General features: G+C 44.8%; 3 protein-coding genes across 4 annotated transcripts in view; 2 read left to right on the top strand and 1 right to left on the bottom strand.

The window, feature by feature from the left end:
• The window catches only part of RPL37A (ribosomal protein L37a), a 359,890-nt gene extending 343,825 nt beyond the window's left edge, over window positions 1-16,065 (top strand). The window contains exons 1-4 of one of the 2 annotated variants that reach the window (XM_075575506.1): window positions 11,887-12,150; window positions 13,246-13,374; window positions 14,006-14,088; window positions 15,912-16,065. In XM_075575506.1, the coding sequence (XP_075431621.1) occupies window positions 11,902-12,150; window positions 13,246-13,374; window positions 14,006-14,088; window positions 15,912-15,975 (525 nt within the window). In that variant the 5' untranslated portion in view covers window positions 11,887-11,901 and the 3' untranslated portion in view covers window positions 15,976-16,065. Of the gene's footprint in view, window positions 1-11,886; window positions 12,151-13,245; window positions 13,375-14,005; window positions 14,089-15,911 lie in introns of those variants that run through there. The other variant, XM_075575507.1, reaches the window with a different exon arrangement.
• Window positions 423-3,364, top strand: HYPK (huntingtin interacting protein K). Its single transcript, XM_075575508.1, has 4 exons — window positions 423-630; window positions 1,075-1,130; window positions 1,446-1,497; window positions 3,060-3,364. The coding sequence occupies exons 1-4, from the start codon at window positions 469-471 to the stop codon at window positions 3,153-3,155; spliced, it is 366 nt and encodes a 121-aa protein (XP_075431623.1). The 5' UTR covers window positions 423-468; the 3' UTR covers window positions 3,156-3,364.
• MFAP1 (microfibril associated protein 1) lies at window positions 3,315-12,021 on the bottom strand. The gene is made up of 9 exons (XM_075575501.1): window positions 11,824-12,021; window positions 9,836-10,055; window positions 9,503-9,635; window positions 8,052-8,242; window positions 6,714-6,822; window positions 6,467-6,627; window positions 5,403-5,562; window positions 5,181-5,270; window positions 3,315-4,086 (listed from the first exon to the last, which is right to left on the bottom strand). The coding sequence occupies exons 1-9, from the start codon at window positions 11,927-11,929 to the stop codon at window positions 3,904-3,906; spliced, it is 1,353 nt and encodes a 450-aa protein (XP_075431616.1). The 5' UTR covers window positions 11,930-12,021; the 3' UTR covers window positions 3,315-3,903.
• Window positions 16,066-22,568: the final 6,503 nt, after the last annotated feature.

Genomic DNA, 22,568 nt, shown 5'->3' with positions numbered 1-22,568 from the left:
ACATTTCATGTGTATGTTTCCAAATAGGTTCATAAGTCTTAGATTATGAGAAATAATTAGGGGGACTGGTATTGTGGATGAAACACTAATGTGGGAGCTCCTATGGGATCATTTAAATGAGGGATAATAATTAATGAACCTTCCTTTGACTTGCTTTGGGTGAGTCAATTTTTAGGGAGTAAAAGTGGCAGAATGATGCATTTTGCAACCAAGTATTGCATTATCTTCTGCAGTTAACTTGTATTCATTATTTTGGCAATGAGTGAGGTCTGACAGGCTTTAGTATTGAATATTTAGAATATTCAGTTGCTGTGCCCAAATCCAATATGGCCACCGAAGCGTCAGGCCTCTACTTCCGGTAAAGTGACAGGCTCTTGCTTTGGAAGTGACGTAAGGGGAGTGTGTGCTGCCGGAAGTAGAAGTCGCGTGCAGGCCGCGCTGCTCTTCCGGTGTAGGAGGAGGGGGAAGATGGCGACCGAAGGCGATGTGGAGTTGGAGCTAGAGACAGAGGAGAACTGCAGCGAGCGGCCGGCGGACAAACCGCGCAAACATGACAGCGGAGCCGCGGATCTGGAGAGGGTCACCGACTATGCGGAGGAAAAGGAGATTCAGAGCTCCAACCTGGAGACGGTGAGAGGCTGGGTGGGAGAGGGGAGAGAGGCTGGGTGGGAGAGGCAAGAGAGGCTGGGTGGGAGAGGCGAGAGAGGCTGGGTGGGAGAGGCGAGAGAGGCTGGGTGGGAGAGGGGAGAGAGGCTGGGGGAGGTAGAAGAGGTTGGAGGGGAGAGGAGGGAGGCGAGTTTGATTTAAATTTGAGGGAAACTGGACCAAAACGTGACATTCAAATTGAATATTTCTCACCTCCATTGAACAGAACAGGGGAGATTAGAAATAACTGACACATGATAGGAGGGAGGAAATTAACAAGCAAATACATCCAATAACACGTTCTCTGTAATGTAGAATCCAGAATGTGGCAGTCAGTTCTGAAGGATATTTCTTTGCTTAAACATGAAGGTAGCGCATGGTCTCGTGTCATCAAATTAAAGCATCATTTGTTTCCCCTCCCCTTTTTAGGCAATGTCTGTGATCGGAGACAGGCGGTCAAGAGAACAGAAGGCAAAACAAGAAAGGTGATTTGGATGCTTTATATATTTTTGTTCTGAATGACTATTTAATACAATAAATAAAGTAGTTAGTGAATATAGTTCTATTTTGAGAAATAGAAATGTTTTTAAGATCTATATAGGAGATTTCACTAAAGCGGTTATGACTTTCCAGTGCCTGCGTCAAAATACATTTTGACATGAAATGTCATTTTAAAAGATTAATTCCTCTGTAACATGCTGACATGAAGTATTTCACTTTCCCAGTAGTAATGTTGATAGTATTTTTACAACTACTATTGCTAAAGTTCTACCACTAAACAAATCCTCTTCCATTTTCAGAGAAAAGGAGTTGGCCAAGGTTACAATCAAGAAGGAAGATGTGGAACTTATTGTGAGCGTGGCTATGATTGCGTTTTGGGCGTTGCCAAGTTCAGGAATCCTACCCAATGGATTTAACTTTACAGCAAACAAACTGAGCAGTCCTCTAGAGCTGAACCTGGCTATTTTATAGCTTGGGGAGGGGCGGGCTTGTTTCCCAGGATAGTTAGCGCTTTAGTTACCGGTGTTCCCTCATGGACATTTAAATATCCATCAGGAAGCCGCAATGTCATCACAGGTTTATGTATATCGTTATATAGTACCATCCATGTACACAGCAGTAATACATGTAACATAATATAACACAATGGGAATAAGCGCTTGAGACCTAAAAGTAACGTTAGGAAAGAGTCCCTGCCCAAAAGAGCTTACAATCTAAGTGGTAAGTAGGAAGAACGTAGATGCAGTAGGCGGGTGTTCTGGTAAATGCATCTGCAAGGGGCCACGGTTGATGTATGGGGTGTATAGTATCAGCCAGAGCTACTCATATGCTTCGTGTTTTAAGATGGGTCTTAAAGGTGGAGAGAGGGTGCTTGATGACATTGTGACTTCCTGTTGGGCTGCAGGAGCAGCAAGATTTGGCGCCATTTTGATTTCCCTAAATAATAAACCGCCCACAACTGGGAGCTAAAAATATTGCAGTTCAGCTCCAGAGGACCTTCTGTTTTTTATTCTGTAAGGGGATAAATGATACCTACGTGGGATTGCTGGTTTTATGTTGTGAAATAATATACTGAAGCAATCTGATTTATTAAGCAGATATATGGGACATACTTTCATGGGTAGGGATGTATACATAGAATGATAATCAATAGAAATATGTAGATCTCCACTTTATGTAAAAGTAGCAGATTGTGTGCACGGCAATACTCTGGTGTTGCCAAGGTGATTGCGAGTAGCTTAAATGCATTTTCCTCTGGTGCTCAGTGGAAAGCATTGTAGTTACACACAATTAGCTCTGAGACTTAACTTTGGTATAACCCAGTATATATGCCTTTATGGGCTTGGCAAAGCAGAGGGTTTTTTTTTTTAATATATATCAAGTGTATATAAAGCGTAGGACGTACCCACGTCTTACTACTTTTTGGTCTAGTGTTAAACGATATGGGAAATGTACTTGTCACATTTAAACACAGTGGTAGTTTTATACCAGTTATCACAATTCATAAGCACTTCTCACTTGGAGTTAGTGATTCTTTGTATTTCATCCATATTCTCTAAATTGTAACACTGTTTTCTATATGAAGACTAACCGTCGCAAATTAACCTTTAAGGAAATGGAGGCTGGGTTATTCAAATTTGTCAGTTTCTTTGCTTCTGTACTTGGAAGTATAGACAGGACTGTACTGAAAACAAAGCACACAGCCAGGGTGTACACAGTGATGGGCTGCTTGCCCGCGTTGAATATTGACACAGCTCAAATTTCCAGTGACCGATTCATAGCCTCACTTCTAGGGGTGATTGGCAGGATGTAGTAAAATGTAAATGCATTTTCACAAAAAAACCTGTTCTTTCCATTCATCCTGTAGGTTCTACAAAATCAAATATACTTAAGTCTTCTTTTCTATCCCTCAGATGAATGAAATGGAGATTCCTCGAACGGCCGCAGAACGAAGCTTGCGGGAACACATGGGAAATGTGGTGGATGCACTGATTGCTCTCACCAACTGAGCTTCTGCTTGTTACAAAGAATTCCGTCTTTCCATGTTTTGCTAAAGGAGACTTACAGTATTGCTGTGGACATGGTGATTAGAAATCTCAGTGCCGTTTACCTTATACCCCAAACACTGGACACCTTGGGCTTTACTTAGATATACGTCTGAGACAAAATGACCATGTGTACTAATTTATTTAGAATAAAAAACACCATCTTTATAAAAGCTTTGTGGATAATTGTGTACTAGTGCTGCTTGCTCAATATTCTCTGAATTAGAAAGGTGTAGTCCCTGTTAAGTCAAAAGGATTCAGGGATAAATGTTTTTGCCCTGCTTCTAGCAGGAGTTCTCATGGAATAGTTTGCCAATAGGCAACAATGTGTACTACACAGAGATACAAGCCGTTATATCCGAATCTCTATACCCATTTCAACTATCGCCATGTCAATAAAATACAATTCAATGTAATAATGTTACAGGTTCCTCTGACACCAGAAAGGCTGTATTCATAAACAAGGCTTCTCCATTAAGAAGCAACAAAAGCAAATAAAATCCTTTACAAAGGGAAGGCTCTGTCACATACTGCCTGTTTCCCCCTGAACCTCCCGTTTTAAACTGGTGCTGAAAGTAAATTTAACATGTACGGTCCTTTCAAAATATGTACAATACCCAAACTTGGTGAATACACTTTATAGTCCTCGAGTTGCTTCCTTTCACCACTATCTGTATTCCCCAAACCAGTCATTTTTATCACACGTTTGCCATTATGTGGTCTTCCTTTTCTTCACCGATGGCCTCTCAAACACATCCCGTACACCTGCAGCCTTCTGTTTGAAGAACTTTGTGTTTTGAGCACTCTCTTGTCCCCATGCAGAATCAAATGAAGTGGTGTCTTGATCAACCAGATGGGTGTATTTTGTGCGACCAGAACGACCAAAATTTTTGACCTGTAAAACAAGTTTGATATCGGTCTCTAGCTTCACGGAGAGGACAAATCTAAAACAAGACTTTATAACAATAAATCTATACCACGTGTACAATCTAAAAGCCAAGCGCACATAACTATGCCACTTATAGCATAGGACCTATTATTTCAATATGAATAAAAATCAGTGAACACACGTACTGACCAAAGCACATCTAGAATCAGGTACATAGTAATTCCCTGCTGAAGTGAGGTTAGCAACCACAAAATGCGTTGGGCTAGGTGCAGTGCATTCTTGTCAGACGCAGGATTGTGACCTCATCCAGGAAGCAGACCACGCTGGGAGCAAGGTCAAACTGCAGAGCAGAGGGAGGCTGACGGGACAGGGATTAAGTGCAAGGAAGAGGGCTGCACTTCATTCTACACGTGATCGGATCACAACTTGGTTTGTAAGTGTGATTTTACGGAAATTCGTATTGGAATAAAAGATCCTACACAGAGGTATGAGGTTGTGGGCGCTTACATTGTACTTTTCCCACTTGTATGGAGTTAGGGAAGAATTTCTTGAGAGCTGCACCAATACCCTCCCCTTGACTGATTTATTCATTTTGTTTATGAACTGAAGTTTTTTTTTTAATTTTATTTATTGAATTTGTGAATGTTGCTTATCACTAATGTCTTTAAAATGTATGCAATAGCAACATTTAGGATGTGATTACATGCAGTCGTGTTTTCCAATTCATCACCTTCACACCTAGGTAGGGCTTCAATTAAAGCCACAGTTAGGTTGCCAAGACTGGCTCTGCCCTTTAACGCTGGCTGTGGTGAAACGCTGGTAATGCAGCAGGCATAAGCTTATAGGGGTGCCATGTTAAAATGGATAAGTAGTAAAAGGTGACTGCTCGTTTGCATGTCATTACCCAGCATCCCTGAATGCAGTGGAAGCACTGTGTGCTAAGAGATAATGGGGAAAGACAGGGTTGTGTCTGAGACATGTGAATGTGCTCACAAGGGATATTTTTATTTGTTACCCCACCTTAAATCACATTATTTTCAAAATGCTGCTTTAAAACCATGTGCCCAGGAAGAAACGAGATGGACTAAAGCAATCGGTACCTGCATGACTTTGGGTAAGATGGTCTTATTGAAGTGATCCTCCAGTGTAGGCGAGCTGAAATCCCTTTTATACACATCCTCATCTTCATCCTGGGGGAGAAGAAGAAACAAACAACTTAGATTTGTCAGCAGCAAATAGCGAGCCCTCGTTATGGGGGACCCCAGATGTGCGAGCCCTTGTTATGGGGGACCCCAGATGTGCGAGCCCTTGTTGCTATTTACCATGAAGAAAGCCCCTCTGTGGTAGTATTTCTGCAGGAACTTGTATTTTCCTTTCACGGCCTTGTTGGTCACCACCTTGCCGTTGGCGCGGAGCTCGGCGCGGCGTTCTTCCTCGGTCATGTTCCGCATTCGTTCAATCTCCGCCTTCTCCTTCTCCACCCTGTGTTACAAGGGGTGAAGACGAAGATGTCAGCGAGTACAGTAGAGATGGTTCTATCACATTCCCTTTGACTGGGAAGTTAAAGTATTAAAAACATAACACAAGGAAAGAAAAAGTAACAAACATATCAATCTCTATCGAAGCGGAGGAGCCTAGTGCAGCTTCTCAGAAGGTTCATGATGAACCCATGAACTCCATCAACAGCCAGTGTGATATGGAGAATGGAAGAAGTGAGAGTTATGGAAAAAATGACTGCTTTTCTCAAACAATGTAAAAAAAATATGACAAAGTTTGGGGCCCCTGGTTTGATAGATAAGTATGGGCAGATTTAATCTAAAATAATTTAAAATAAAGGCACCAAACACATTACAGAAAAGAGTTTGTGGAACTGAGCCAGTTGGTTTTATTAAAGATGGGCCCTTTCCAGTAAATAAAGATAGAAGAAAGGAAGAATGGGTTTCTAAGCAATGTAGGAGCACTGTTTGTACGCCCAATGTTCTTATCTGCGGTAAGAAGCTTCTGTACAATGTAACCTGGAGATGCACTCTACACCCCCCACGCCCCTTCTTGTGTATCCTCTCCTGCTCCTTTTGGTTTTGGAAAGTTTAATAACATTCAAGTAAAAAAACAAGAAAAAACAATGACATCGAATGCCAGCTGGCAGCATGTGAGTTATAACCGTACTAAACTAAAAAAGTGTGTTCCCCCATTCTGTTGTGTCCAGTGCCCTAACTTCCCCACGCTGTGCATGTCCTTTGTTTACTAATCTGTAGGACACGCTTCCTACTCGCTTGCAGCCATACCAGAATCTCACCACGGTTTGCTCATTACAAGGAGCGTCGGGAAAACAAACTGATACTTTATGTACCGACCTGCATGTAAGGATCTAAAAGGAAACACTTACGCTTCTCTTTCTTCACGGTCGCGTTTGATGCGTTTTAACTCTCGCACTTTCCATGCCTCGTACTCCTCCTCGTCGTTCTCGTCGTCTGTGTTCAGAGCGTCGAGCGCGGCCAGGGATCGCTTGTTCTCTTCGATCTCTTTTTTCGTCTCTTCTTCCACAATCTGAAGGAATTGAGAAGACCGGGTTACGCGACCCGACACGAACGGATCAAGATCATCGTGACGCGTCGGTCGCGCCAAGCACTCGCCTTCAAGGTGTATTTGCGCCTCTCTTCTGCCATCCGTTTTGCCTCCACTTCCACCTCCTTCTGCTTGATCGCTTCGGCTTCTCTTTCCTGCACCGTTACGCGGTCTTTCCTGCAATGTTAAGAGTTGTCAAAAAATGTCCTTCCCCAAAAAATTCAATGTTTAAGCCAGGGTTGCGCGGGGGCGAGGCCTCTGTATATCCCTTACCTTGTCTCCGGCGGCTTCTGGCAACGCGGAGTCAAATGCCGACTCGGGGTCAGGTGACACCGGAGAAAAGGTAAGGGGGGACGCAGACAAAAAAAAGTTTGCGCACCCCTGGTTTAAGCTATAAATGTACGTATATTAGCAACAGATGTGTAAGGGCAGCACGGCCTTTCTAAAGCATCAGTCCTGTCTAATGGTGGCAAAGTAAAAAGTACAATATGGCGTCCTTATGAAGGATATGGCAGGTTAGCGCTTATGTCAACTTGGAAATTATTTTTATTTTACTTTCCAACAATTATCATTTTTAAAATCATCCACGCAAACATTTGTACCGATTCCCACCTCCAGTCACCTGACCCACAGTCAGACAGCTGAGCCTTACACTGGGTACTTACCTATCCAGTCCCAGGCGAACCCCACGCTCTCGTCAGACAGAGTATGTGTCTCTGATCTGCCTTAATTTATTGGGGCAATGAGAGTAAAACCTCCCCTTCCTCCTTAACAAATGAATACAAATCAACAGAACGTGTTGCACCATTCGTGTTATTTTTTTTTTCTCTTTTCAAACGTGGACCTGCGCTCCCCTTCATCAAAGACTGCCACAGAAGAGCCACGGGAACGGTTCTTCAATAGGGGGTTGAGCTGCCTTAAGAATGATTCTTTCTGCATCCCTGCACATTAGTGATTACTTGTTGCATGTTAGCACACCACATATTGATGTGGTGAATATTGCTTATGTGTCATCTGATCACTACAGCTATAATTTATGTCACCTTTATTTATTGCACTTCACTATCCACACAGGAGCGCCCTTTTGCACGCCTCTTTCCACTTAGCCATTAACTTATAGGCAGCTGAAATGACATATCTTTGTATAAGGATTTCCTTTCCTTTTGTCGGATTTTAGGATTGTTGCAGGCACCGTATTATAAGTGCGTATTGACGATTTTGCAAAGCATTAGTGTACATTGCTGACACTTTTGCTACTGTCGTTCCATGTTATTTTAGCTCTACAAACTAAAATCTCATACTTATTGACTGAATATTTCTCAATGATGCAATCATCCCCTTTTGAATTTACAAAAACAACACATCCCACCCTAGGCTGCCCATATTGTGGCCTTTCCCCCCCTTACTTGCGAATGAACACAGGCTTAAGTCGCGGTTCTGCTTCATCTTCACTGTCCGTGTATTCTTCATATTCGGATTCAGACTCTGGTTCGTCCCCAGATTTGCCCTCGTCTTCCACTTCCAACACTTCCAACATCTCCTCGTTCTTTCTCTCTTCAGCTCGCTGACGCATCAGACAACGGCGACGCTCAATTTCCTGATAATACGCACAAAATCATTAAAGCAAACGTGCAATGGTAAAAGTTCTTGGAATGTCAAAGTAACGTGTGATATCCTTGTTTATGGCGATTATAACTTCAGTTCATTAACAGTGTTTCTGATCTAGAAATATATATACTGATACCTTTGCGTGTGTGTGTGTATATATATATATATATAAAAATATATATATATATAATATATATATCATAGTTACCAGTCCGTGAACTAATAAAGGAGACAGCATACAGCAAGGGATAGTCCAAAAAAAGATGTATTCAAAACATACTGTTACACAGATGCCAAAGTTTCGGTCCCACAGGAAGACCTTCCTCACGGCCCTGAGGAAGGTCTCCCTGTGGGACCGAAACGTTGGCATCTGTGTAACAGTATGTTTTGAATACATCTTTTTTTTGACTACCTCTTGCTGTATGCTGTCTCATATATATATATATATATATATATATATATATATATATATATATATCTCTCAACTGTAAATATTTCTGTATGTTCATTTGCATGTCTTAGACAGGTCTGCAACCCTGTCTTTCCCCATTGTCACCCAGCATACAGCGCTTCCACTGCAGCAAGGGATTCTGGGAAATGACATGCAAATGAGCACTCAGTGCCACCTTTTGTCTGAAGCTCGTATTACACAAGCCAATCCTCAAGCCAATGCATGCTGTTTTAAACACAGCTTTTAGACAGAGGCTGGGATGAGATGCAAAGCCATTAGACCCACTCACATACATGTTTCAACCTTGATGGGTATCATCAGTGTGAGGCTGGTCTTAATGGCTAGCAGGTTTGAGACTAGACTAGGTAATCACCACTGTCATTAAGGTTATGGTGGGTAAAAAAAGTGACAAAAACCCTCCACAGTAAAGCAACTGTAAATATTTCTGTATGTTCATTTGCAAGTCTTAGACAGGTCTGCAACCCTGTCTTTCCCCATTGTCACCCAGCATACAGCGGTTCCACTGCAGCAAGGGATTCTGGGAAATGACATGCGAATGAGCACTAAGTGCCACCTTTTGTCTCAAGCTCGTATTACACACATATATATATATATATACTATTACACAACTTCACCTGCCTTTCAGGCATTGGGGAAGCCAAGCCTTGGCAGTTTTCATAATCCAATTAAACAACACAAGCTCTCTAATTCAGTAGTTGGCTTGCAAGATTCAACAAGGACTTCTCTTTGTGATAAATGTATTCAGTTTGCTGCGTCTTAGGCTGGATCATCATATACCTCATCATCAATCTCTTCCTCCTCCTCTTCGCTGGTGTCCTCTCGGTCCACGTGCCAGTCTTCTCCCACCTCGGACTCCGATTCGCTTTCACCAATCACCTCAGGCTCTACAATCTTACGATGTCTGGCCAACCTGTCCAGACAAAGTATTTCAGCCCCAAGAAAACAAACATCCCTAAAAAGCCGTGTTTTACCAGTGTTCTTAAGAGTTTACATATATGTGAAAACTAAAAGGAATGGAAATGAGTAACAAACTGGCATGCATTACAATTCCTTCTGTGCCAAGAAGGGTTCTTCACACCGTAAAGGGTTTTAGCAATTGGAGGCCATCACCTTTCCTCCGCATCCTCGTTCATACGATTCTGTAATCGGCGCAGACGTGGGTCGCTGGTGCTTTCCTCTGGCTGCTCCTTGGGCTCCGCTTCCTGCTCCTTTCCCTTCTTAATGAACTGGAATTCCTCCTCTTCCTCGTCAGAGGACTCCATCGGCGCATAGTCCGGTCTTTTACCGGAGACATAGCGCTTCACCTTCACCTTTTCCATCGAGATTTCACCTGTGGGAGGCAGAGTCCACTTTTATCCACCAGCCACAACTTTAACTCATACTGTCAAAAAGCTCTCTCACTCTGCTCCGCACACTCAAACTGCACATATGTGAGGAACCAGAGCTACTCAACATAGCACTTGTGTTATACCTGGAAACCAGAATACTGTATAGGATTACACTACATTAAACCAATTTTTATATAACATGGTGTAAAACGGAAACAGATTATATCATCTTTAATGAAACAATGTAGCTTTCTCATGAGACAGTCGCATAAAGTTGATGGCCCTAGATATCTCTGTATAAGAAACAGCTGGTATCCCACAGCCTGTAAAACATCTTCCTAATAATCTTCACCAAGATCACTCATCAAGGAACCATTTCAACAGCATGGAAGCACCAATCACTGCTCTCCCCCATGTCCAAACACAGTGAATTTACTCATTCACTTCCATTTAGTCCTGCTGCATCTTTAATACCTCCCACAACACGTTATATGGTATGTCGGGGTAATAGCCATGTTCTCTTCTATTGAACACTGCTATGCTCTGAACATGGAGTGAGTTGTATAAAATGTATATGCAGCACTACAGGTAAACTAGCAGTGTTAAAATGACAGTTATTAAACAGGCTGAAGGAGTAGCTCTGTGGTATTGGAACTGCCTTAGGTGGGGAAACATTTTAAATCCCAGTGTCCGCTCCTTGTGACCTTGGGCAAGTCACTTTATCGCCATGTGCCTCCAGCAACAAAATTAGATTTTAAGTTCTGCAGGGCAGGAACAAATTGCCATGGGAAAATTATATGTACAGCACGGAGTACATGGTCAGAAAATATATGTAGCACATTCCATTCCAATTCTTTAAAATGCAGGTCTCCTCTAGGACAGGGGTACAAAGTGCATCTCTACTCACAAGTTCACAATGCAATCCTTCCTTTATTGTGACAGCCAAGAACAGACGTGGAACAACATTTCAGGTCCTATATGGACCTTTCATCATAACAGGTCCACTTGATAAAAGGTCCATATGGGACCTGGTACATTGTTCCACCTCTGTTCTTGGCTGTCACAATAAATGAAGCATTGCATTATGAACATGTAAGTAGAGTCTAGAGATGTACTTTGTATCTCTGTCTTGAGACCTGCATTTTGAAGAATTTGTCTATGTTGTGTTGGCTGCACAAGCAGGATTCTCCTCGCCTGAAACTATTTCCCAGCACTTTGGAACTGCGCATTCCATTCCACCTTTATAAACTAGCAGTGCTTACAGTGACACATATACACGTAACTTGTCTGGGATCAGATTAGGGGTTTCAAATGGGCTACTTTAGATACACTTCATTAACCAATTCAATGTTCTCATTGTGGATACGAGAATGTAAACATCGGTCCCAAACTGCACACCTACGTGCTTGCATGTGTATTACAATTAACCTATATGTGAAAGATTTAATGGGGGTTGGGGGTCACATATTATCTAAAATAAAAGTCTCCAAACAAGAATATCTGCCCCCAGGATGTAGCCGTTTCCATCTGGAGGTTGCCGGGTACAATATGATGACTTTGTTTATCTCTCGAGACCAACATGAAGAGAAAGGCTGTTGGAATCTGGCATTAACATGATGAATGATGAACGGTCCCGGTCCCTCAGCTTGGGCCCGCAGAGGCAGAACCTGGACCCGCAGTGGCAGAACTCTCTCCCCCGGCTGCGGCCTACAGCCATCACCGATCCCCGGCCTAAATTAGCCCCCTCCCCCCGATAAGAGGCTATCTTACCCTTCTCATTGCGGACTGGCACAGCCCCGGCCGTGGACTGGATGGGAGGCTGCTTGTTGAGGGCATTGGAGGAGGAGGATGAAGAGGGCGCTGCGGTCGCCGCCATGGTGCCGGAGAGAGCGAGCAGAACCAACACAGAAACCAAACACACCGAACTCCGACCGCCGGCGTCACAAACAAGCGACAGAGAAGCAGCGGAGGACCGGAGACCATAGAGACAGCAACGAGCGCCCCCTCCTCCTCTCTATGGTTACTTCCTGCTTGCGCGCTGAAATCGCGCATGCGCGCGTGGCCGCTCCCTTTTCGCTCGGGTCCTGCAGGAAGATGGTGAGAGTCTGCGCGCTCTCTCCCCGGCAACTTTTTCAATCCGTCTCCATCCTTTCCCTGGGGCCCCTCTCCGCCGCTCGCGGGGTCTCCACCGGTGCTGAAGGAATTCCCCTGCCCCGGGGTGGGCTTATTTATTGGCCCTGAGTCCTGGTTGGTTTATACGGGGATAGAATGAATGAGGCCTGGGCTGTGCCGGGAACCCTCCATGGCTGATCTGCCCCCCCCCCCCCCTTTTATCATATGCACACCCGTGTCTGCCTGTGGGAGCATTTGGTGTAAGCCCCACCGTGGCCGCTTCTGTGTCACCCCCACCGTGGCCGCTTCTGTGTCCTTGGCTATACCTCAAGGAGCAGCTCCGTGGTGTTGTCACTGCCTTTGAAGCCCAATGCCCTCATGCATCATTATTAGAGTGTAAGCTCTATGGGACAAGGAGCTGCAAAATGCTCTGCGCCGTGTACACTGCCGTGTACAGTGCTATAGAAAGGAAACCTTTATCTGCTCCCCTGTTTCAGGCCTATGCTTGGTTGCAGGAGCTATTTGGTGGCTTGGGGGTGCTGTACATACGAAATCTGTAACATACTTACAATACCAGGGTATAAAAATGTATAAACACAGGGAAGGGGCACCTTTGTTCCAGCTCCCATACTTGATTGTTAGCTCATGGGGACAGGGTCGTTGTCGTTTGCGGTCATCTACCTGCTGCGCGTATCCCCCTTGTTGGTACGCTGTTTGCCATGCGTTGTCATTTTGCAAAGTGCCGTGTAAACTGGCGCTATATAAATGTATACGTGCTCCTGAACTGCCGGCGAAGTCAAACATGGAGGAATGTTATCACTTGTTAATGGTTTTAGATTAGGGGTGGGAAACTCCTGTCAAGGGCCACCAACGGGTCATGTGTCCAGGATATCCCAGCTTCAGCACAGGGGGCTCAATCAGTGGTTGTCTTTGACTGAATCGCCTGTGCTGAAGCAGGGATATCCTGAAAACCTGACATGTTGGTGTCCCTTGACTGGAGTTGGCCACCCTTGCTGCATGGTATTGTGTGGTTACTTGTGATGGTCTTGCTTCTAATGTTTTGTTGTCTCTTTCTCCCAGGCCAAACGCACCAAGAAGGTCGGTATTGTGGGTAAATATGGGACCCGTTATGGTGCTTCCCTTAGGAAGATGGTCAAGAAAATTGAAATCAGCCAGCATGCCAAGTATACATGTTCCTTCTGTGGGAAGGTAAAGGCTTGTCTTATCATTCATCTTATTGCCATATATTATTTGAAGATAGTTTTTAATGCTGCATCTTTTAGTCCACCCAATGAACCAATTAATATAAAAGAACGTGACTTAAATCCTTTCCCCTCTTGTTTTTAGATGGGAGAGCATGTAATCCCGTGTCTAAAACTGCGCACATGTGTTTGCGTGTTTATTTTAAGAAATCTATTTATGGTGGGGGGGTCACTTTAAACTTGTCTAGGACATTTGGCCGCGGCCGTTTCACTGCAATTAAATGGGTGCCGGCGCTTCGCCGAAACTCACCCCGCCACCGGAAGATTCACCTCGAAGATAAATGTCTAAATCCCATTAAATGAATCCCCTACCCTAATGGCTAAAAACCCTTAAATACCCCCACCCTAAACCGTAACACAACTTAACTTAGAAGCGATTAATCGGCGGCTAGTCGCTGTGACTCGCCCGCGACCGTTTGGTTGTGGCAAAATGTCCCATTCCGACTTTTTAAATCTATAAAAGTTGTTTAGCGAGGAGTGGTTTGAAATACAAACCTCTGTCACCAGATGTAGCCCCGTTTCAGTATCGTGGTGGGTGATATGTACAGTAAAGTGATTAGTTGTTGTTCTCGCTTTAGACCAAAATGAAGAGAAAGGCTGTTGGAATCTGGCACTGCGGATCTTGCATGAAGATTGTCGCTGGAGGAGCCTGGACCTATAAGTAAGGGAGCACGGCAAAGCGAACGGCGCAGGCTGCGTAACGTGTGTGGAAAGCCTTCGTTTTTAAAAAGCTTTGGTTATGAACACGTAGTCTGACTTGCCCTGCGGATGCAAACCTTTGTACCCAATTTTATTCAATTATAACGTTTCATAGACCCTGGTAATTTAATGTTTAGTCTTTAACCATTTTATCATGTGCAGTGTGCACCCCATACACCAGTAAATGTATTCATTTGCAGGTATATAACAGTAGCAATCCGAGCGTCCCTTTTTTATTTTTTCCCCTAACAGCATTTATTTTTTTTACACCGGGTTGGAGCAGGGGGTCTCCAGAGCTGAACCTGATTGTCTGCTTCGGGGGCCCCCTGCTTCCAGTGATGCTACAGAAGGGGGTGCCGGATCTCTCTGCTTTTCAAAGCTTCTGCGTCAAGTGGGCCAATAGGAATCCGCACCGGGTGACGTCACGGCTTTCTATTGGCCCGCAGGGCGAGGGAGCTTTGAAAAGCAGCCTTATAGTGAACCCTGCTAAACAGTTAGAACGGCTAGCAGCACCTCTTGTGGAGGTCTGTTTCTCCAGAAGCAGGGGTCCCCAGAGCTGAAATTAATGGGGTTCTGCTCCAGGAAACCACCTGCTTCAAGCGCGTGTGTATATAATATATCTATATCCAGTGTTCGACAAACCTATACATTTGCACGCCCCGGGCGAGTGGATTTAATATCGTGGCGAGCTCCTATTGGCCCAAGCACCACACGTTTGATACTAGGTGGCGAGTAGATTTTTTGGTGATTTGTCGACCACTGTCTATATCCATATCCACTTGAATTGCTTGTTTGACTGCCACAGGCTGTTGCTGTTCAGTAAATGCTCTATATTCAATTATGCATGAAAGGTCTGAAGTAAAGAAGTTATCCCTCCTTGGTGTAACTGCTGCGAACCCCAAAGAGAGATCTTCCAATGCAGTCTGCCTTCTTTTTGGGGGGGGCCCTAAGTAACATTACTGCTGGAGTATTTATCATACACAGAATAAATGTTGCCATCGGCACACTTCAGTATGTGTCAGTACTTCGCTTGGAGCGTCACCTTTATATTTATTTTTTTACTCCCGGTGCTGATTGATCTAAGAGGCCCGCGGCCGCCTCCGAATCCTATGCATCCGGCAGCACAGAATCGCGGCGCACGGGATAGAGCCGACGGGACAATCGCTGCTTTCTTTATTCACGTTAAAGTGCAGAGCCGGGTTCACACAGTTTTGGGGCAGGGTAACAGGCTATATACCCTCCCAGTATTGATCATGCGAGGACACCAAGAAGGGGGTGCTCGCTGTAAATGCTTGTTGGGGAATCTCATACTATGTAGTACACGCCAAATGCAGTTAACGGTGTCCTAATACATGGGGTCTCAACTTCGGTCTGCAAGACCTCCCCCCGCCCCAACAGGTCAGGTTTTAAGGATATCCCAGCTGCAGCACAGGTGGCTCGGTCGAAGCCACCTGTACTGAAGCATGGACTGATTGAGCCACCTGTGCTGAAGCTGCGATCCTTAAAACCTAACATGTTGGGGGGGGGGGGGGGGGAGAGACTTGAGGACCGGAGTCGAGCACCACAGTGACCTAATTTGCTTCATTAGTATACGGTAATTAGTGTGTGGCCTGCAAGTCCGCACTTCTGGTTCTGGAGCTTCTCGGAACCGCTGTTGAAATCAGATGCTGTAATCCAATAATACATCCTGGGTTGATAATCCTATTTTAATTAAAGGAATAACGAGAATGTCGCCAGGTAACGTTTTTATTGCTTGTGACCCTTTTATATTTTTCCCTTTTTCAGCACCACCTCCGCTGTCACCGTGAAATCCGCCATCAGAAGACTGAAGGAACTGAAAGACCAATAGATGCGGCCCGTTTGGAAATCATTATCCAGAAAGTCGTCATCTGTTTGTCCGGACTGATCTTAATAAAGGATGTTCTCTTGTAAAATGGAATCATTTGGCATTTTGTGGTCTGTTTTTTTCTTTTGCTTAATCAGTGCCCGTGAAATGTGGTCCTGTCCGGACCGCCTACGGTTACTCTGTCAGGAAAATGCTCATGATTTGTTTCCTTGGGTACATAGGGGAAGGCTGCGGATGGTTAAAATAATTTGAGTATTCTGCAACTCTTTAAAGGTTAAAAGCCGTTAGCCTGAGGGGATTCCATGTGGTAATACTTCCGTCTTGTACAATGTTGTGTAGAATTAATTACTGTAGATTTCACCCAAATTCTCAGTGAAACAATCTGTTTAACTGTATTAACGTAGATGTTTCCCAGTTTGCAGTTACCTAGTTGTACAGTCTAGGAGAGGCTTTGTAGAGGGGCAATGGAAGGAACCTTCATTAACTACATTCATGGTCACTGACACTCCAGTCACCTGTATGGCTTCATAGAATGCTTTTTTCCCCCATGGGGCTCATAGTGCTTTACTAATACAATATGCTGCAGTACATAGAATTGTACAGGCAAGCTCCCTACCCTGACGCGCGTGCAGCTAGCTGTTGTCGACCATTTACCTTGCAGAACTCTCAAGGTTACCTCTTAGCATGTCGTGAGGTTCCACCGGCCACACTAATGGCCCATCGGATTAACACACACCGAAGGGCTCCCTGCTGTGAATCCTACCTGACTTCACCTGTCTGTAATAGACACGCAGGGAGTGACTGATTCAGTCTTAACAGGCGACCGCATTGATTGAAGGTCCGGGGGGCCCCTACTTCCTGAGTTACAGGCTCTGTGATGCTATGTTGGTTACGGGGTGCCGGTATCCCTCTGGTTTGTTTAAATCCCCCGATCACGTGGGCCATAGCACGGGAGATTTTAAACCTGGCCACTGGGATACCGACACCTCACAACGAGGCCCGTAACTCCGGAAGCAGGGGTTACCGGACCTGAAATCAATGCAATTCAGCTCCGGAGACCCCCTGCTACAATGCTGTATTAAAATAAGTCATGCGATCGCCTATTAGTCTCTCGCAGATAGAGGGGCTGATTCAGACTATCTCTTACTGCATGTCTATTACAGATGGGTGACGCCCGGTAGGATTCACACTGCGTGAGTCCCATTCAAATGCAGGGATCCCCGCTGTGTTAATCCAATGGGCCATTAAATCTGCAGGTATTTGGAAAATTGGCTGCGATTTTGTCCCGTGATTTGGTCGACAGCTGTACAATCTGAGGCATGGGGACCTGCCCAAGGTCATTAGGTGACACCAGGTTCCCCTTCCGTCAGTGTCCTTGTTTATGCACCATTCCTTGTCTCACTTAACCAGTCATTCAGTTACTGGTCAATGATCCAGACAAAATAATACATCCCTATTGATAGGTTTGCAAACTGCTTATTTTTGCCTTGGCAGGAACGAGCCCAAGACGCCAAATAAATGAAATGGTTATTGGTCCCACTTCTGTTACCCACCAATGGTCTGCAGGCCCCTGTGGGCAGGTGTTGTAAGACCTTGTGCTCAGGCATGTTTTCAGTCTTGACATTGGAGAGATGGATAACTTCTCAATGCTCTGTTCACCGTGGAGTTAAAATGTTAATGTCCCCACAACTCACTGAAATTTGCCTGGCATCGGTCCATTGGTTGTTTTCTTTTTTTCAATCAGACAAGCATCCTAATCGATATTTCAGCTGCCATGTAGAGCTCTGGAAACGATTAAACAAAGTAAATCGGCAGTGCTGTCTAACGCAGGGGTGCTTAACTCCAATCCTCAAGCCCTGCGCACCCCCCCAGCAGGTCAGGTTTTCAGGATATCCCTGCTTCAGCTGAGGTGGCTCAATCATTCCATGCTTCAGAGCAAGTGACTCAACTTGAGGCTCAGTCTTTGAGTCACCTGTGCTGAAGCTGGGATATCCTGAAAACCTGACCTATTGATGGGAGGGGGAGGGGGGCCTTGAAAACTGGAGTTGAGCACCCCCTGATCTAACACCAGCTGCTCAAGAAAATAAATTGGGAAAAGTAGGAGCCGGCTCAGGTGGGTTCTGCAAAATAATATAGACCTGTTTTGATTGCTTTATAGTGTCTCAAACGTAGACTGTCCCCATGAAACCGCTTGAAAATCTTAAACGACACAACACCGGCTGCTTTCCTTTGGGCTTAAAGACGGCACTGCCTTTGCAAGCTTTTATTGATTGCAAATCAGCCTAAAACCTGCAAAGGAATCTTAAAGAGTACATGAAAAGTTGTATTGAAACAAACATTGAATGGACTACAATTGTAGTATTTTACAATTAAATATGAGGAAAAGTAACAAGATCTTGTAGTCGGACTAAAAAATGGTTAAGGTTTTGTTGCTAGGTGGCACTGTTGCTGTAATTGATAATATTGAGAGTGATGGGGAGAGTGCATTCTCAGGCATTATTATCCACATGAGCATTTTGAGACCTCACAAGTCTCCTCTACAGATGTACTGCAGCAAATGTTACATCTGAAGGACAGATTTATGAGACTCTCAGCTTGTGATCAGTTATCATGCACACCAACAGACACATTGATGGCAATCAGCTTGCAAACCAGCTAATGGATTTCTAGACTATTAGCCGAAGAAGTCACCCGTGACCTCTTAAATAACAGGCCTGTCAATGTGGATATAATGGCTGAGAGTTTCAATGTGACAGGGTAGACGCCAAGGGCTCTGGTTATAACTGCTCACTGGTACGCACGCGGAAAGCAGATGCAGTTATGCAACCTCCTATCTCTTCAGGGGATAAGAGGGGCCTGCCAACCCTGGACCGGTCACCCCTGTGCAAGAAGCATCAGGAAGCCATTATCTTTGGAATGAGCTATAACTACTTATATTTACATATTAGAATCAATGGCATTTCTTAATTACAAGATAGCATGTGGTAAGCAGCATCTTACATTGGAATGTTAGACACAGTCCCTGGCCTGCAGAGCTTACAATCTATCTTGTTGGTGCCTGAGGCACGGGGAAATAATGACTTGCCCAAGGTCACAAGGAGCCGACACTGGGTAATTGAACCAGGTTCCCCTAATTCACACTCAGATGTTTCAGGATATCCCTGCTTCAGCACAGGTGGCTCAATCAGTCCCAGCTTCAACCACTGATTGAGCATCCTGTGCTGAAGCAGGAATATCCTGAAAACCTGAGCTGTTAGTAGTCTTTGAGGAGTTGGCTGCCCTTGTGCTAGAGGGAACTGGAAATGCAGAGCCAGGTGTTTAAAGGGCTGTGTCTGTGGTTGATGCGGTGATCCAGCAGTAGGTATTCCAGTAAGTGAGAGCAGTTACGGGCACACTAGGACATGGGTGGTATCTGCCCAGCGTAGATATTTTCTTCCCGTTACAAAATGTTCTCTTGCAACATTTAGTAAGAAAAAAAAAAGGGAACTTGGAAAGAAGCCGCAGCAGATCCCCCGCAGAGTTCGTGCAGCCGCGGTCCTGGGTGTGTGGCCAGAAATATAAGCAGGACAAAAATGATTGCATAAAGAGTTTAATTATCGAGATTTATAACAGGCTTAAGAACAGTGGATGGAATGGAATTTAGTGCTCAACAAAGAACCACCTCCGTAACTTACTGAGACAGAAATAGCCGAGCTTCCTCTCGAATGCCCTTCCCCTCAGTACCCGACTAGCACCCTCTCTATCCACCTTTAAGACCCACCTTAAGACACACCTGCTTAACTAAGCATATGAGTAGCACCGTGGCTAATACTATACACCTGATACATAAAGCTTGGCCCCCTGCAGACGCACTTACCAGAACGCCATCCTACTGTCTCTGTACGTTATTCCTACCTACAAATTTGATTGTAAGCTCCTCGTGGCAGGGACTCCTCTTCCTTAATGTTACTCTTATGTCTGAAGCACTTATTCCCATGACCTGTTATTTATATTATTTGTTATTTATATGATTACAACATGTATTACTACTGTGAAGCGCTATGTATATTTATATAGCGCCATAAATAAAGACATACTACTACTACTACAGTTTAGCCTGAGCATCATCTCGCAGATTATATCATTCCAAGTAGGACCAGCACAGCAAGGTATTATTGGGAGTTGGAAAAGCTCTAGCCCAGTGTTTTTAACCTTTTTTGATACCCAATAATGAGGAACCCCGACCCTCTCCAATAGCATGCCCGAGATCAGATGCATTGTAAGGAACCCCAACCCTCTCTAGTAGCGTGTCTGAGATCTGATGCATTGTAAGGAACCCCAACCTTCTCTAATAGTGTGTCTGAGAGCAGATACATTGTAAGGAACCCCAACCCTCTCTAATAGTGCGTCTGAGATCTGATGCATTACAAGGAACCCCAACCCTCTCTAATAACGCGTCTGAAATCCGATGCATTATAAGGAACCCCAACCCTTTCTAATAACGCGTCTGACATCCGATGCATTATAAGGAACCCCAACCCTCTCTAATAACGCGTCTGACATCCGATGCATAATAAGGAACCCCAACCCTCTCTAATAACGCGTCTGACATCCGATGCATTATAAGGAACCCCAACCCTCTCTAATAACGTGTCTGACATCCGATACATTATAAGGAACCCCAACCCTCTCTAATAGCGCGTCTGAGGAAAATACCATTCTTCATACCGCCATATGATCGTATCTAGGCGGCCGCTGGCCATTTTCTACCCAGGCATTTTTTGATTCCAACAATTTTTCTTTCCCCTGTGGATTTATCAAGAATTTACCCCTGAGCCAAAGTGGATTCAAATGGTAGGAAAATGATACAAATTAATTCTGCTTGGACTAGCAACAGCCAAGTCCTGGGGCAAGTCGTTATCTAAAAGGCGGCGTAACACATTTATATAATATATGGCATAAAATCTACCGTCCTTAAACAAACAAAACAGACAAAAAACTGCATGATAATTAAAATAAAATAATAAAGGATTATATGAGCATCGTAATCTATTAGCAACATGTAACTGTCCCTAAATAGCAGGTACTGTACTGGTTTTGGGTTCCTGTCTGTACCTACGGAATGCTAACTTTAGCTAGTAATACACACACACACACACGCGCAGGGCTGCCACGTGTCCAGTATTGAACCGGACTGTCCTGTATTTGGACACTGTCCAGTAAAAAATAAAAGTTAATGCTGGACATGTTTGTGTATACCGGTATTATCTCTCTGGGCGTGTTTGTGTATACCGGTATTATCTCTCTGGGCGTGTTTGTGTATACCGGTATTATCTCTCTGGGCACGTATGTGTATACCGGTATTACCTCTCTGGGCGTGTATGTGTATACCGGTATTACCTCTCTAGGCGTGTATGTGTATACTGGTATTACCTCTCTGGGCGTGTTTGTGTATACCGGTATTACCTCTCTAGGCGTGTATGTGTATACCGGTATTACCTCTCTGGGCGTGTATGTGTATACCGGTATTACCCCTCTGGGCACGTATGTGTATACCGGTATTACCTCTCTGGGCGTGTATGTGTATACCGGTATTACCTCTCTAGGCGTGTATGTGTATACTGGTATTACCTCTCTGGGCATGTATGTGTATACCGGTATTACCTCTCTGGGCATGTATGTGTATACCGGTATTATCTCTCTGGGCATGTATGTGTATACCGGTATTACCTCTCTGGGCGTGTATGTGTATACCGGTATTACCTCTCTGGGTGTGTATGTGTATACCGGTATTACCTCTCTGGGCGTGTATGTGTATACCGGTTACCCATCTGGGCGTGTATGTGTATACCGGTATTACCTCTCTGGGCGTGTATGTGTATACCGGTATTACCTCTCTGGGCGTGTATGTGTATACCGGTATTACCTCTCTGGGTGTGTACGTGTATACTGGTATTACCTCTTTGGACATAGTGACCTGACCGGCTTGGGGGGCCGCGGGATTTCCCTGAGCAGGGAGAGAGCTGGGCTGTTGCTAGGGGGTGGGCGGGGGTGGGGGGGGAGGCAGCGTCCTCCATCCTGATTGGCTGGCTGCATTACCTAGCAGTAGCCAATCAAGAAGAGGTGTCAGGATCCTGGGGGTGGGGCCAAGGAGAGAAAGAAACAGCATGGAGCAGAGAGAGGTGAGAGGTGTGTGTGTCTCGAGCACGTCACACCTTTCTCCAACTGGCAACCCTACACACGTACGTACACACACCCACACAAGCCCACCTCTCTCATTTGGTGTTTAGCTCCACATAAAAGCCGCCTTCACTGTTACTGAACACTGCGCCCTGTGCGTGACGCCTCACAGATCATCGCCCGATGTGAGGGACACGCAGAGAACCCAAATACATTTTAGCTTCAACTCCACTTCTCACGAACCTGAAGCAAAACCGGCGTGTCGAGTCCAACGCCTCGGGACATTGGCAGCATCGGTGACATTTGACATTTCGCACGGGAACAGGAGACAGCAGCATACCTGTCAGGCACAAAACAAGGGGAAATATGAGGAGCGCACACAGTTAACCCTGTGCTGCCGGGGGAGTCTGAGCAGTGCGAGCGCACACAAAGACGCA

The sequence above is a fragment of the Ascaphus truei genome, chromosome 18 (genome assembly GCF_040206685.1).
Source record: "Ascaphus truei isolate aAscTru1 chromosome 18, aAscTru1.hap1, whole genome shotgun sequence".
Taxonomy (NCBI): domain Eukaryota; kingdom Metazoa; phylum Chordata; class Amphibia; order Anura; family Ascaphidae; genus Ascaphus; species Ascaphus truei.
The sequence above is the reverse complement of the archived record's forward strand: the minus strand, read 5'-3'. Positions and strand labels throughout refer to the sequence as shown.